Source organism: Gilbertella persicaria, assembly GCF_025201335.1.
Source record: "Gilbertella persicaria strain CBS 190.32 chromosome Unknown B0P05scaffold_5, whole genome shotgun sequence".
NCBI lineage: Eukaryota > Fungi > Mucoromycota > Mucoromycetes > Mucorales > Choanephoraceae > Gilbertella > Gilbertella persicaria.
Genome location: NW_026251966.1, coordinates 189,416 through 200,882, shown reverse-complemented (window position 1 = coordinate 200,882; position 11,467 = coordinate 189,416). Strand labels below are relative to the sequence as shown.

At 37.6% G+C, this 11,467-nt stretch overlaps 5 protein-coding genes across 5 annotated transcripts; 3 read left to right on the top strand and 2 right to left on the bottom strand.

The window, feature by feature from the left end:
* Positions 1 to 78: 78 nt before the first annotated feature.
* Positions 79 to 1,832, top strand: B0P05DRAFT_526748 (uncharacterized protein). The gene is made up of 6 exons (XM_051576460.1): positions 79 to 124; positions 177 to 287; positions 340 to 363; positions 415 to 462; positions 510 to 1,730; positions 1,782 to 1,832. Exons 1-5 carry the CDS (start codon positions 122 to 124, stop codon positions 1,554 to 1,556), a joined length of 1,233 nt encoding a protein of 410 aa, XP_051438347.1. The 5' UTR covers positions 79 to 121; the 3' UTR covers positions 1,557 to 1,730; positions 1,782 to 1,832.
* Positions 1,500 to 3,046, top strand: B0P05DRAFT_258503 (uncharacterized protein). Its single transcript, XM_051573356.1, has 5 exons — positions 1,500 to 1,552; positions 1,597 to 1,730; positions 1,782 to 1,823; positions 1,867 to 2,470; positions 2,511 to 3,046. Exons 2-5 carry the CDS (start codon positions 1,725 to 1,727, stop codon positions 2,936 to 2,938), a joined length of 1,080 nt encoding a protein of 359 aa, XP_051438346.1. The 5' UTR covers positions 1,500 to 1,552; positions 1,597 to 1,724; the 3' UTR covers positions 2,939 to 3,046.
* On the bottom strand, positions 2,935 to 3,914 carry B0P05DRAFT_463144 (uncharacterized protein; the record flags this gene model as incomplete). The annotated part of the gene is made up of 3 exons (XM_051574152.1): positions 2,935 to 3,453; positions 3,497 to 3,653; positions 3,712 to 3,914. The coding sequence occupies 3 exons, from the start codon at positions 3,912 to 3,914 to the stop codon at positions 2,935 to 2,937; spliced, it is 879 nt and encodes a 292-aa protein (XP_051438345.1).
* A 518-nt stretch (positions 3,915 to 4,432) lies between these two features.
* B0P05DRAFT_577324 (uncharacterized protein) lies at positions 4,433 to 5,159 on the top strand (the record flags this gene model as incomplete). The annotated part of the gene is made up of 4 exons (XM_051581775.1): positions 4,433 to 4,601; positions 4,637 to 4,840; positions 4,870 to 4,967; positions 5,010 to 5,159. The coding sequence occupies 4 exons, from the start codon at positions 4,433 to 4,435 to the stop codon at positions 5,157 to 5,159; spliced, it is 621 nt and encodes a 206-aa protein (XP_051438344.1).
* Positions 5,160 to 9,270: 4,111 nt separating this feature from the next.
* B0P05DRAFT_526683 (major facilitator superfamily domain-containing protein) lies at positions 9,271 to 11,031 on the bottom strand. The gene is made up of 3 exons (XM_051576459.1): positions 10,449 to 11,031; positions 10,257 to 10,401; positions 9,271 to 10,182 (listed from the first exon to the last, which is right to left on the bottom strand). Exons 1-3 carry the CDS (start codon positions 10,572 to 10,574, stop codon positions 9,368 to 9,370), a joined length of 1,086 nt encoding a protein of 361 aa, XP_051438343.1. The 5' UTR covers positions 10,575 to 11,031; the 3' UTR covers positions 9,271 to 9,367.
* Between the last annotated feature and the right edge of the window lie 436 nt (positions 11,032 to 11,467).

Sequence of the window (11,467 nt, the reverse complement as noted above, 5' to 3'; positions counted from 1 at the left end):
CCCCCCCCTCTTTTTTGGTCCCAAAAACTATAAAAGAAAGCCTTAGCATGTTGTACCAAATTGTTTTTCTCTCTCTTTTTTCTCTCTCTCTTTTTTCTCTCTCTCTTTTTTTCCTTTCTTTATGGTAAACATGAGTTGTTTGAAGATAGACTTTTTCTTTATGCGTGATATGATAGGGATTTTTTACTCCCAACAGATTCGGTAGTGTTAGAGCTGACTGCACTTCAAACCATCATGATATCAACAAGCTATTGATCTATTTAGACCAAGACAAAAGCTTTCAAAGAGTAAGCTGTTTTCTTATTCTATCTCTATAGTAATCACCTTATGTTCTATTAGGAAACAATCGTTCAAGAGACTAAAGTAAAAAGAAAAAGAAAAAAGATCATGCTTATATAATAATGTATTACTTAGGTTGCTACAAAGTTTCGAAGTAAAAAACCTTTACAGATTCATGATACTGTAAGTTACACAACAGTGGATAATAATGCTGACTGATATGATTTGAGCTGACAAGAGAATTCATTCAGCAAAACACAACAGCTCCTCACGCGCATTGGGCTACTGAATTCAATCATCCTTTAGCTAGACACTGGACAAGCGAATTTCTACAGTCATCAGAAAAAGAACAATGGGCTTTTGAGCGTGCTTTTAGGACCATGGATCATGCTTCTGCATCTTATGCGACAGATTGGGATATCGCATTCAGAGCGCTTGAATCAAACGCTATGGATACACGTTGGCAACAGGAATTTGATGCTCAAGTGTCAGCACCAGTAGTGTATCAGCACCATCCCGACCTACATCATTCTCTCAGCACACGACCTCATGCCATGACAACATATCCACACAGTATATCTCTAGACACCAAAAAACATGAAGAAGCAAGAAAATGGGAGGCATTAGGACGCCAACAGCAAGAAGACGAACAAGATCAGGCAGCCATTACAACCTTAGAAAAAGCAGTATCAATCGATCCTTATCACTGCTTAAGTGCTTGGTTGGCTTTATCCATCAGTTATACAAACGAGCATCGTTGTTTAGAAACCTATCGATGTCTTGAAGCATGGATGGCTCATCATCCTCGATACAAGCATATGATACAAGCCAAAGACATGAATGAAAAAGCGCTTCATGCTTATATAACGCGCTTGTTTTTAGAAGCAGCACGCATTTCGCCCGGTAGCGACATGGATCCTGATGTACAGATAGGTTTGGGCGTGTTATTTCATATCGCTCAAGAATATGACAAAGCGATAGATTGCTTTCAATCTGCCCTTGTATTAAGGCCCTTTGATCATGCATTGTGGAATACATTAGGCGCTACTCTGGCAAATGGGCGAGACTATAAGCCTGCCATTGAGATGTATCAACGTGCGCTTGATATCAATCCACATTATATACGTGCAAGATACAATTTAGCCACCAGTTATATGCATCATGGACAGTACGATTTGGCAGCACATCATTATCTCATGGCTTTAGAAACACAACACAACAATCACGAAAAGAGTCATTCAATTTGGGATAGTTTGAGGCTATTGATGTACATGTAAGTCACTCATTTGAACAGCATAGATATTAAGTACACAAAAGAATGGATCGACAGGACCTTGCTTCTGAGTGTAACCATCAAAACCTACAAGCATTCAAAGGACTGTTTAAATAAAGACAACTCCGAGACTACGTTGATTTTTTTTTTCTTTTTTTCTTCTTTATTATTCATGCAGGCAAGAAGTCTTTCTTTATTGTACACAAAGACTCTAATTTATCCGCATTAGTCTTTACCTATAAAAAAAACCATGCAAGACTCAGAGAATCGAGTAAGTTTGCAAGTGACATAAAACACGTTGACTTTATGCATAGAAACGAGCACATATGGAGTCAGAGTTCCTACCTGACGATCCTCCACAAAAGACACTACGACAACTAGAGCAAGAAAAAGTACTTGTTGATGATCCTATAAGTTCGTTTAGTCAACACAATGCCACGCAAGACTCTTTTGACTTGCCTTTGATTGAATCAAACCCTAGTTTTGAACTCAAAGAAGACGATGATGATAACGAGGACCTAGTAACACCTTTTATGTTTGATCTAAGTTTTGAAAAACCCAGAGCCAGATCCAACAGTATTCCTTCTGTAGATGGATCTACACAACAGGCGACTGTAATTTCTGACTTTTCGTCTATCAATGATAGCCAAATCAAAACAAAAGATGAACTAGAAAGCATTGTTTCTGATTTTTCAACAGAGTACGTGCCAGCTCAACCTACTCACTTGCCTACATTTCAACCCAAGTTTGATTTGTCTGCGCATAAAATACCAGTGCCTTCTGATATCCGACCTGCTGGAAAATCTAAAAAGCGATTCATTGACCTTAAAAAGAATGGATTAGCAGATCATGCTTTAGCGGTGATCAATCAAGAAAAAGAATCGTTTCATCATTGGGAAACAACTGTGAATGGTCAAAGTAAGTACATTATAGAAAACGACGTCACTTAATGGTGCAGTGGCCAAGTATGGCAATATCGTGGAAGTATGTTGTCGAGAAGATCCAGAGATTATTTTATTTCGCATGATAGAGACTTGGACAGAAGGCGGCCTTGTGTTTTCCTGGTGTGTCTTACTGAAAGAAAATGAAATTGAATATCTGCGACCAAAGAACTATCAACTGGATAACCAAGACACAATTACAAGTTTTCCTTCTCAAACAATACCACAATTACCAGACTATATACCAGATGAACAAGAAGAAAAGTTTCTATTTGGGTTCTCATTTGCTTATATGCATACCAACCTATCTAGAGAAAAGTTTGTTGAACAAGAACAAGTAGTAGGCATCTGGCCTTGTTGGATTGAAATCAACCTAGACCTAAAGGAACATGGTCCTTGTACAGTCAATTTAGCCACCAAATTCAAAGCAAATACAATTTATTAAAATTTGTAGACTTGGTCTTCCATCTTGGACACTGCCCTAGGCTTTTGGTATCCTAATTCATTGGTTGCTGCTGTCATGGCCTTAATCATGGGCAATGGACCACAAAGTAATAATTTAATATCATGAGCTGGTTTGGGACAGTATTTGAGAATAATATCTTTTGTCACAAAGCCAACTTCACCTTGCCAGCCTTTAGGAGGTCTTTCTAATACATAATGGACTTGAAAACAATCAGGCGAATTGACCGCCATTGTGTCGAGTTCTTCTTTGAGCAAGATATCGTCTTCTGTGACATTGGCAAAGATCAACACAATCTTTGTTTTATCGGCAGGATCATTACAAACACGTTGAATGATCTGAAGCATTGGAGTGATACCTGTACCACCCGCAATCATGCCAATAGCCTTGACCATATTACGCTTATAAGAAAAATTGCCTTTGGGTCCTCTCATGCCCACAGAATCACCTACTTTTAATTCTCCCATCAGTTTTGAGATATTGCCTGTAGGGTAAGACTATATACAAAAAATGAATGATTATCGTCATGAATGATCTCACCTTAATTACTAAATCAAAATAACCTCTGCCATCTTCAGATGTAATCGGTGTATAACTTCGAGATATCTTTTTTCCATTTATTTCTGCCATAATTGAAATGTGTTGACCTATAGGTAAACTGAGCGTATCATCTGGGCGTGGTAATTCAAATCGATATCTATAAGATATTGTTCTGTTGACATCGTTGGTCAAGTAGAGATGAGCTCATGGCTTACTTTGAAGTGTTATGAGAGACTGGAATCTTTTCGATCAGTTTGAAGGTTTTAAATATTTTAGGATCGAGTATTGATTCTAAAGTGACATGAGCCTTTTTGTTTTTTTTTTTTGTTTTAAAGTTGTTTTTACTTTTTGAGTGTGAAAAGTACCAAGTTAGAATAATGAGAGTAGTGGCAATAAAAGCAGAAAATAGTTCCAACATTTAAGAAAAAATAAATAAATAAATAAAGGATGGGAAAAGAAAAGAGAGAGAGAGAGAGAGAGAGAGAGAGAGAGAAAAAGAAAAAGAAAAAGAACTTCTTTACTATCACAAGTATGTTGGATTTATTTATTAAAATGAAAAAAAAAAATCATATGTTTCTCTAAAGAATCAATCATCTTGCGCGCAGCTTTCTTTTTTTTTTTCTTTCTTTTATTTCTTGCCTTTTTTGGCCCATACACCTGTTGTAGAGAGAGAAAAAAAAAGTTCAATAAAGGAAAAAAAAAGTGGGGTTGTATTTTATTTGAAAAAGTTGCTTTCTTGAAAAGTAAAGCGTAGTTATTCTTTAAAACACAGAGCCTTTTTGAAGCATGAATTTATTCTTGATGTGTAGTTTTGAAGCGTACCAAACGTAGAAGTTGCCAGAGATCGGCATTCAAGAGCCCGAGATCCGAACATCTATGTTGACGAGCTTAACGATTCGAAAACACACAGAAATAGACTCTTTTTTTTTAATTCAAATGGAAAAAATTGTACTTTATTATTACATTGTGCTCAACAATCTTACATTGGCTTGTGGAGAAAACATCAAATTATTGCTTGTTGATGCTGGTCTAGAGCATGAGTATGTTCGTCTCGAAGGCGGTGAGAGCTGGAAAGAGAAAAAGAAGATGCTGGAGAAAGAAAAGGGTGCTTATTCTTGCACTATGCCTTATATTGAATAGGCCAAGGTGTTCAACTTAAGCGATTGTTCAAGACTGTGCCTGTTATGCGTTATATTTCTGCTAAATTAAACTACAGGTACCATGGATCAACTCCTGAAGAGAATCATTTTATAAATATGATTCCTGAGCTAGTTGAATCTTGGCTTATGAGTCTCAAAAATGCAACACTTAATTCAAAGATAAGAATGCCAATCAAAAATGAATGTATTATGAGCTCGTTGTATTACAGGAAGCAAGGCAAGACCATGTAGATATAGAATCATCTAAACAACTTGCCATGTTTAACAAATATTATTTAGATTATCCAGGTCCCTTCCTTGTTGGTGAAAAGGTATAAGAAAAAAAATTAGATAAGAATCTCACGACTTTCAAGATTATTTATGCTGACTTTTTGATCAATCATATGCTTGACGATGATGATTGTCTTGATGAACTCAAGCATTATCCTCAACTTGCTACATTTGTTGAAGCTTTTAAGCAAAGACCTAATCTGAATTCATACCTTGCCTCTCTTAGACATTAAAATAACTTGTTTTCTTGTCAATACAATAAAAGCTTACATATATTATGTGACCAAATGACCTTTATTTTTGTTACTCCATTTGGCATTAGCAAAATGCACACTATACACCTGATACGCTTTAATCCTCAATTTGCACTTTTTTTGAGCATCAAACTTTTTATAGTTTCTTACTTCATGATAAGTTAACTCTCCAAACAACCCGTTTCGGAATAGCTCTGACAAGGAATGGGTAAGCATGTTAATAACTCGGCCCCGCTACAGGCGTGAGTGTTTTTCAACGTAAATCATCCTTTCTGCCTTCTAATTCCCTTTTTATGAGTTTCCTATGTTTGAGCATACATAAAAGAACATGTTCATGCAAAAATATAACACATTTTGAAGAAGTCAGAAATTCGTCATTTTGTCCTTTGATCCCCTAAAAAAAATATTCGATTTTCATTATTTTGCAGTTTGTGAGCGATATAGACGTTTTTAACATGATATGTGTTAGCAAGAAATGTTTCTCTAGGTCTATAAAACACACTCAAGGTGTTATATTTGCAAAAATACTCAAAAGGTTGTACGCTAGGGCTCAAAAACAAAAATGACGTTTTTCAAGGATAGCTAAATATCTTATTGACAGATATACTATATTCTTTACATCATTAGATATATCATGTTTATATCTACCAGCTTTGTTAATACACTCATTTGATATACTTTTAGTCCATTATTTCTTTTGAATTTTTTTTGTTGTAAGCCAAAGAAACTCGAAAATGAGATTGTTCCTGAAAAACTTCTTTGGCGGACAATGTAAAAGGAGATGCTGTTCATTTTTAAGATGAATTGTGCAAATTGGACAAAGAGGCGAGGGGAACGTATCAGGAATTATAGAGTAAAGAAATTGTCTTGTGGGTAGCTTGGAAACAAGGAATCGGTACAGCATATCACGAGCAACTGGCAGCAGAGACCAGCTCCAAAAATCGACCCAAAAGGCACTAGCGATAGCTTGCAAGCGCTCTGGGGCAGATGTAGCACTCTGAAAAGTTAACCGAAACTCCTTTGTCGATACCCTGGTGATTGGTCCAGTCAGAGTCGCAAATTGGAAGGAGTTGACAAATGGAACAAAAGATAATGATGGTGATGATGGTACAGTAGGCAATACCTTCACAGTAGGAGGTTGGCAGTGTTTGACAAAGAAAGGGAGAAATTGGTACTTGTTACTTTCTAACCCTCGGATGATCTGAAGCTAGAATCTTTTGAGTTCTTGCGAAATATGATATGGATGTTTCCAATGGATTAACTTAAGATCTTGGCTGAACAACATAAATGCTTGAACTGGAACGAATTGAATTCTTTTAGGTAATGAAGGAAGTCGTGGTCTTGAAGATTGTAAAACGACCTTCATCAGTAAACTAAGACATGCTTGGTGAGATAGCGTCATCTGGCCAAAACTTCGAGGCATCCCTATAGTGGTGTCTCTGCTTCTGAAGTTGCAGAACTAGTGTATCCAAGGAAGCAGCTAGTTGTTGTCTAAACTCTTTCTTTTTCGCTAAGTTTGGATTTGCCTTCCATGCACCTGGGCCTCTAGTGCTTTCTTTGTTCAAGTTAAAGTTAACTACTAGCAGAGAATAATCTGTCCAAGCACGAGAAATAAACATCTATTCAACGCTCTCTATGTTCGTCTGCAATCTATTAAAGCAATATACGTAATCAATGATAGAAGACGCATTTGAACCTTGCCATGTTATCTGTTTATCATTGCAAAAGCAATCATAAAACGAGGTTTGCAACAAATCTATCCATTCTGCTGGTGGACCTTGGACAGTTCCATTCAAAGTTCGTTTTTCTATACTATAGTTGAAGTCTCCAAGAATGACAGTATTGTATAATTCGCTGGTCAGATATAGATGTACCATTACATCTTCCATCATGTTGAAAAATGTTGCTTTAATCCGAGCGCTTTGAGTTGCTGGAGTATATATATTTAAAATAGAAAGGAGTGGGAGGAGACTAGAAGAATCATTCGTATTTTCCTCTACTAGGTGTACAGCCACTAGAATGTATCTTCCCGCCACATCCGTGCATATTGACTTGAGCATATATTGAGGATTGAGTGAGACAATTCCACAATGTTGAGTCCATAAAGCAGAGTTTATCTGGAACTGCATATTTAATTGATTCATAATTTGAGCATTATCGGCATGTGTTTCTTGGAAAGCGATAATGTCAATGTCTAAGGAGCGAAGATATCGTATAAAAAGTTTTTGTTGAGAGGGATTGGAGGTTTTTCGTAGGCTGCGACAGTTGAATGTCGCAATTCTTATTTTACATGTGTTGGACATATTCAATGGATATTGTAGTTGTTTAGAGTTGGTCGCTAAGACCACCTTGTCCTAGTTCCATAGTCGGAACTGAATTCATAACGGCTAATTGTGCTTCTGTGAATTGAAAGCCTGCATTGGCTAGTTGTTCTAGCTGCTCCCAGCTGTAGGATACTGGTTGCTCATTCTCAAGCATTCGTATCTGTTCGCTTGTCAAAATCAAACGTTGTTCTTTTAAGAATTGGATCTGCTCAAAGTCCCAATTTATTGCGTCTCTGTCAACATTTGTCACAGTAGGACGACCCTGACTAACCTCATTCCCTGCGTTTTGTCCACGGAAACGCTTGTATTTGCTTAAAGCCTCTGATGCTGTAATACGGGGAGAACGAGAAGGAGAAGGTGCCTCTTGAGTAGCCTTTGGCTTCTCGGGTACAGAGGCCTCAATATCCATGTTATCCTCTTCGACTTCTTTGTCATCGGCAGTGATGGGAGTGACTTCCTTAGGTTTTGTGGTATTTACCGGTGTCTTACGGTCCTTAACAGCAATGGTTTTAGCCTTTTTGTTGGGAGCCGCTGCCGTCTCAATTGTGTTACTACGAGGACATTGTCTCATCATATGACGTTTCTCATTACAATTAAAACACTTCATGTAGTTCTTCAAGTCAGGACAGTCTGCACGGCAATGATCAGAAGCTTGATAGAGTCTACAGAAGTCTGGCATATTTTTCCATTAAAGTAATACTGGGCAAATCTCTCCATCATCGTCCATCCAAGGAATGACCCTTTAAAACGGTTCAAAAGGAGAGTCATTGGCGTTGGCTGGGGTAAGGTTCAATGTCGCATAGCTTTGGCCAGTAAAACAGCCATGGCTTCTATTAATCCCAAGATCCGACACTCGACTATATTCGAACAAGTAATTTTCCATATCCTTCCTCATTCGTTGAGGGGCCTTTAGAGGAAGTCTATTCAACTTGAGGCGCACAATCTTTGCGTCGGCAGGTAAACTAGGGAAACCTTTAACGAAGGTTCCATCCTCCAAACAGATGCCCGTGTTCAAAATGGCCTTATATCCAGGTGAATCTTTTGTCCATGCAGTTTCAATAAATGAACGATTAAGATACCTACGGGTAGAAGGGAGTCTACCGCAGTAGTCGTCGCAGCCAGTTTCTTCATCAGCGTCTTTATTGAAGGCTTGAAGTGCCTTTCGCAACATATGAGCATCTTTGCTGTCAGTAATGTCGATGATAATAGAGTTTTTTTCAATGCCTTTCAAGTACGGTTTAATGAATTCGACTGTTGGTTCCGTGGACGATGAAGGGTCTTCATCTGTATCCTCGACTGTTGCAGTTGGAACTGGGGTTAGGATGGTAGGCCGGAAGGAGTGAGTGGTACGTACTTGTCCAGAGACGACTTTCGACCAAGATAAGGGATGAGTTTTTGTTGCTGTCTTCTTGTCTGTATTAGAGGCAGAAGATGCTAAGGTATGTGTCTGATTATTACGTGAAAGAACCATGATTTTTTATTTCTCCATTGTTTCTTTAACAGGATTCTTAGCATGAAAGTATCTAATCCAACTCCAATTCTTTTTGTTTTTTTTCTTTTTTAGGGAAATACTCTGCCTACGACAAGCTTCAAAGCATGTCGGCTTTTTTCATTCAATAATGTTATTTTTTGATATAAGTAGATGACTTATATTTCTTAAATATCCTTTTTTTTTTCTCTCTCTGTAAATGCATTCAGTCTCCACGATTCAATCTTGAAATTGATTTTAGAGGCGCATCAATAATAACCAAAGACATAAGCAGCTATTATAGTGTCAATAGATCTTGTACTTTATTAAATAGTAATGGTATTCTTTTTTTTTATGTTATGTTTTCTTTAGAAAATAAATAAATAAATTAAACATTAAAGTCTAATTGAACCATTGGCAGCCTTATGCGAGGCTTCAGTATGTTCTACGGATCCATACTGATCCTTGTTACCCAATCCAAGTTGACTCACGTCATAACCATGTTGAACAAGATATTCACGGAACGAAGCGTCTTCTTCCACCAATCCTTCAGGACCAATGTTAGGAAGAAAGAAGAAAGCAATCAAACCTGCCACAATACAAAGACCGCCACCTACCAAGACAGGACCACGATAACCCATCGCGTCTTGCATGGGTGCAAAAGCAAGTGTGCCTACAGTAGCACCTACTTTACCAACAGCAGCCGAAATACCATAACAAGTACCTCTCACTGCAGTAGGGTACAATTCCATGGCATTCAAACCCATTGTATCACCAGGACCATACTCTCCCAAAGCCAAATAGATGCCGTACATGATGATAAACATGGGAATGCATCGAGCAGCCAAGAGTTCATATACACCACCCAAGATCAAGCCAACCACACCTTGAAGAATAAGACCATAAGCCAGTGTCTTTCTACGTCCAATCTTATCAACAGAATAAGCGCCACTTAAACAACCAGGAAGATAAAAGGCATAGAGCAAGATATTCCAAGCAACAACCTCGATTGTGGATTCACCAGTAGCTACACTGTCGATGATGATGGTAGAGAACACACCAGCGGGGTAAGAAATGAAATCGTACAAGAACCATAGAAAACTGGTGAGAAAAAGTCGTTTCCAATATCTTCTGATGATAAGTAAATAAGGCACTTTCTTTTTCATGGCACCTGCTTGATAACTTTTTGAATCAGCCATTCGAAGTCGGACTATGAAGAATGTAGATTAGCATGTCTGTCCTAAAATAGAGTAGATTTTTTGCATTGAAGGTAACACAACTTACAATATAAAACAGAAAGTGGGGGTACAATACCGAGACCGAGGCAAAGACGCCAGACAGGCTCCAAATTATCTTTAAAGATAGCCAGCAAGATCACGGGAACAATAGCAGAGATAACATAACCCAAATCGATCACAAAGTTTGTCACCTAATTGGAATGATAAATAACAAGTTACGGTTTGTCTAGTTGCCTACCAAAATAAACAGACCACCTCTTTTTCCGGGAGCTACTTCATCAGCAGATTCACCAGCAGATACAGAACTACAAGGATATTCACCACCAACACCAACACCAAGAATGCCTCTAGAAATAATCATCATCCAAAGCAGACCATTGACTGTGGTTCCACTGGAAGCACAAGATAACGCAGCACCAAGAATGACTAGAAAAGTGGTAGCAACAAGCCCGATTTTACGACCAATACGGTCAATGATCAAACCAAAGCCTAAAGATCATTGTCAAAACAAGGTACTTTTAATAACACCTACTTACCAACTTGACCAACAATAGCACCTACAAACATAGAATAAGACAGACGAGACTTCATTTCAGCATTAAACACATCGGAACCATAGATTTTTCCTAAGAATAAGTTGACAAAACTAATGACACCTGATTGATAGCCATCAGAAAGTAAAGCAAAACCACTAAAGACAACATTAAAGTAAGATGTTGTCTTGGTTCTTTTGGTGACCACATCTTCACTTGAGCTTCCAGAATTGAAGCTTTGAGTTTTGTGATCTATCACATCAATTCTTTCATTCACAACTGTTTTTTGCTGTTCTTCATTTACAGTCATATTCCCAGACATAGGTTTAGCAGCAATCAAGATTAATGCTTGGGAAAAAGAAAGAAAAGAAAAGAGATATCACAGAAAAAAGGACTGAAAAACAGAAACTAACTGTGACCTTTATATGGTGTTTTTTTCCCTTTTGTCTTATTAAAATGCCGCTTTTGTGTTAGTTTCGTAACAAGGATGTTGATAGCAAATCGTTGTCTACACGTTGTCTCTAAAAGAATATCTCTTCGAGCTTGTTCTCTGTAGTGAATAAGATGCCAAATATAATTTTATTTTTCCTACTTTGGATAATATATACATTGCTCCATCTCTTTTGTTTACCATCTTTTATTTCCATTGTTCCGGCTTTGTTTTAGTTATCTATCTGATTGCTTTTCACTATGCCATATTTATGCAAGCGATGGCATATATCAA

Excerpts from the sequence above, each read along its gene's own strand:
- B0P05DRAFT_526748 (XM_051576460.1), top strand. Across the intron at positions 364-414 it reads CAATCGTTCAAGAGACTAAA|GTTGCTACAAAGTTTCGAAG; the intron begins GTAAAAAGAAAA and ends TGTATTACTTAG. Across the intron at positions 463-509 it reads CTTTACAGATTCATGATACT|CTGACAAGAGAATTCATTCA; the intron begins GTAAGTTACACA and ends ATATGATTTGAG.
- B0P05DRAFT_258503 (XM_051573356.1), top strand. Across the intron at positions 1,824-1,866 it reads TGCAAGACTCAGAGAATCGA|AAACGAGCACATATGGAGTC; the intron begins GTAAGTTTGCAA and ends CTTTATGCATAG. Across the intron at positions 2,471-2,510 it reads AACAACTGTGAATGGTCAAA|TGGCCAAGTATGGCAATATC; the intron begins GTAAGTACATTA and ends TTAATGGTGCAG.
- B0P05DRAFT_526683 (XM_051576459.1), bottom strand. The coding sequence starts at position 10,574 with ATGATGATTATTTCTAGAGGCATTCTTGGTGTTGGTGTTGGTGGTGAA. Across the intron at positions 10,402-10,448 it reads GAGGTGGTCTGTTTATTTTG|GTGACAAACTTTGTGATCGA; the intron begins GTAGGCAACTAG and ends CATTCCAATTAG. Across the intron at positions 10,183-10,256 it reads CCCACTTTCTGTTTTATATT|TCCGACTTCGAATGGCTGAT; the intron begins GTAAGTTGTGTT and ends CATTCTTCATAG.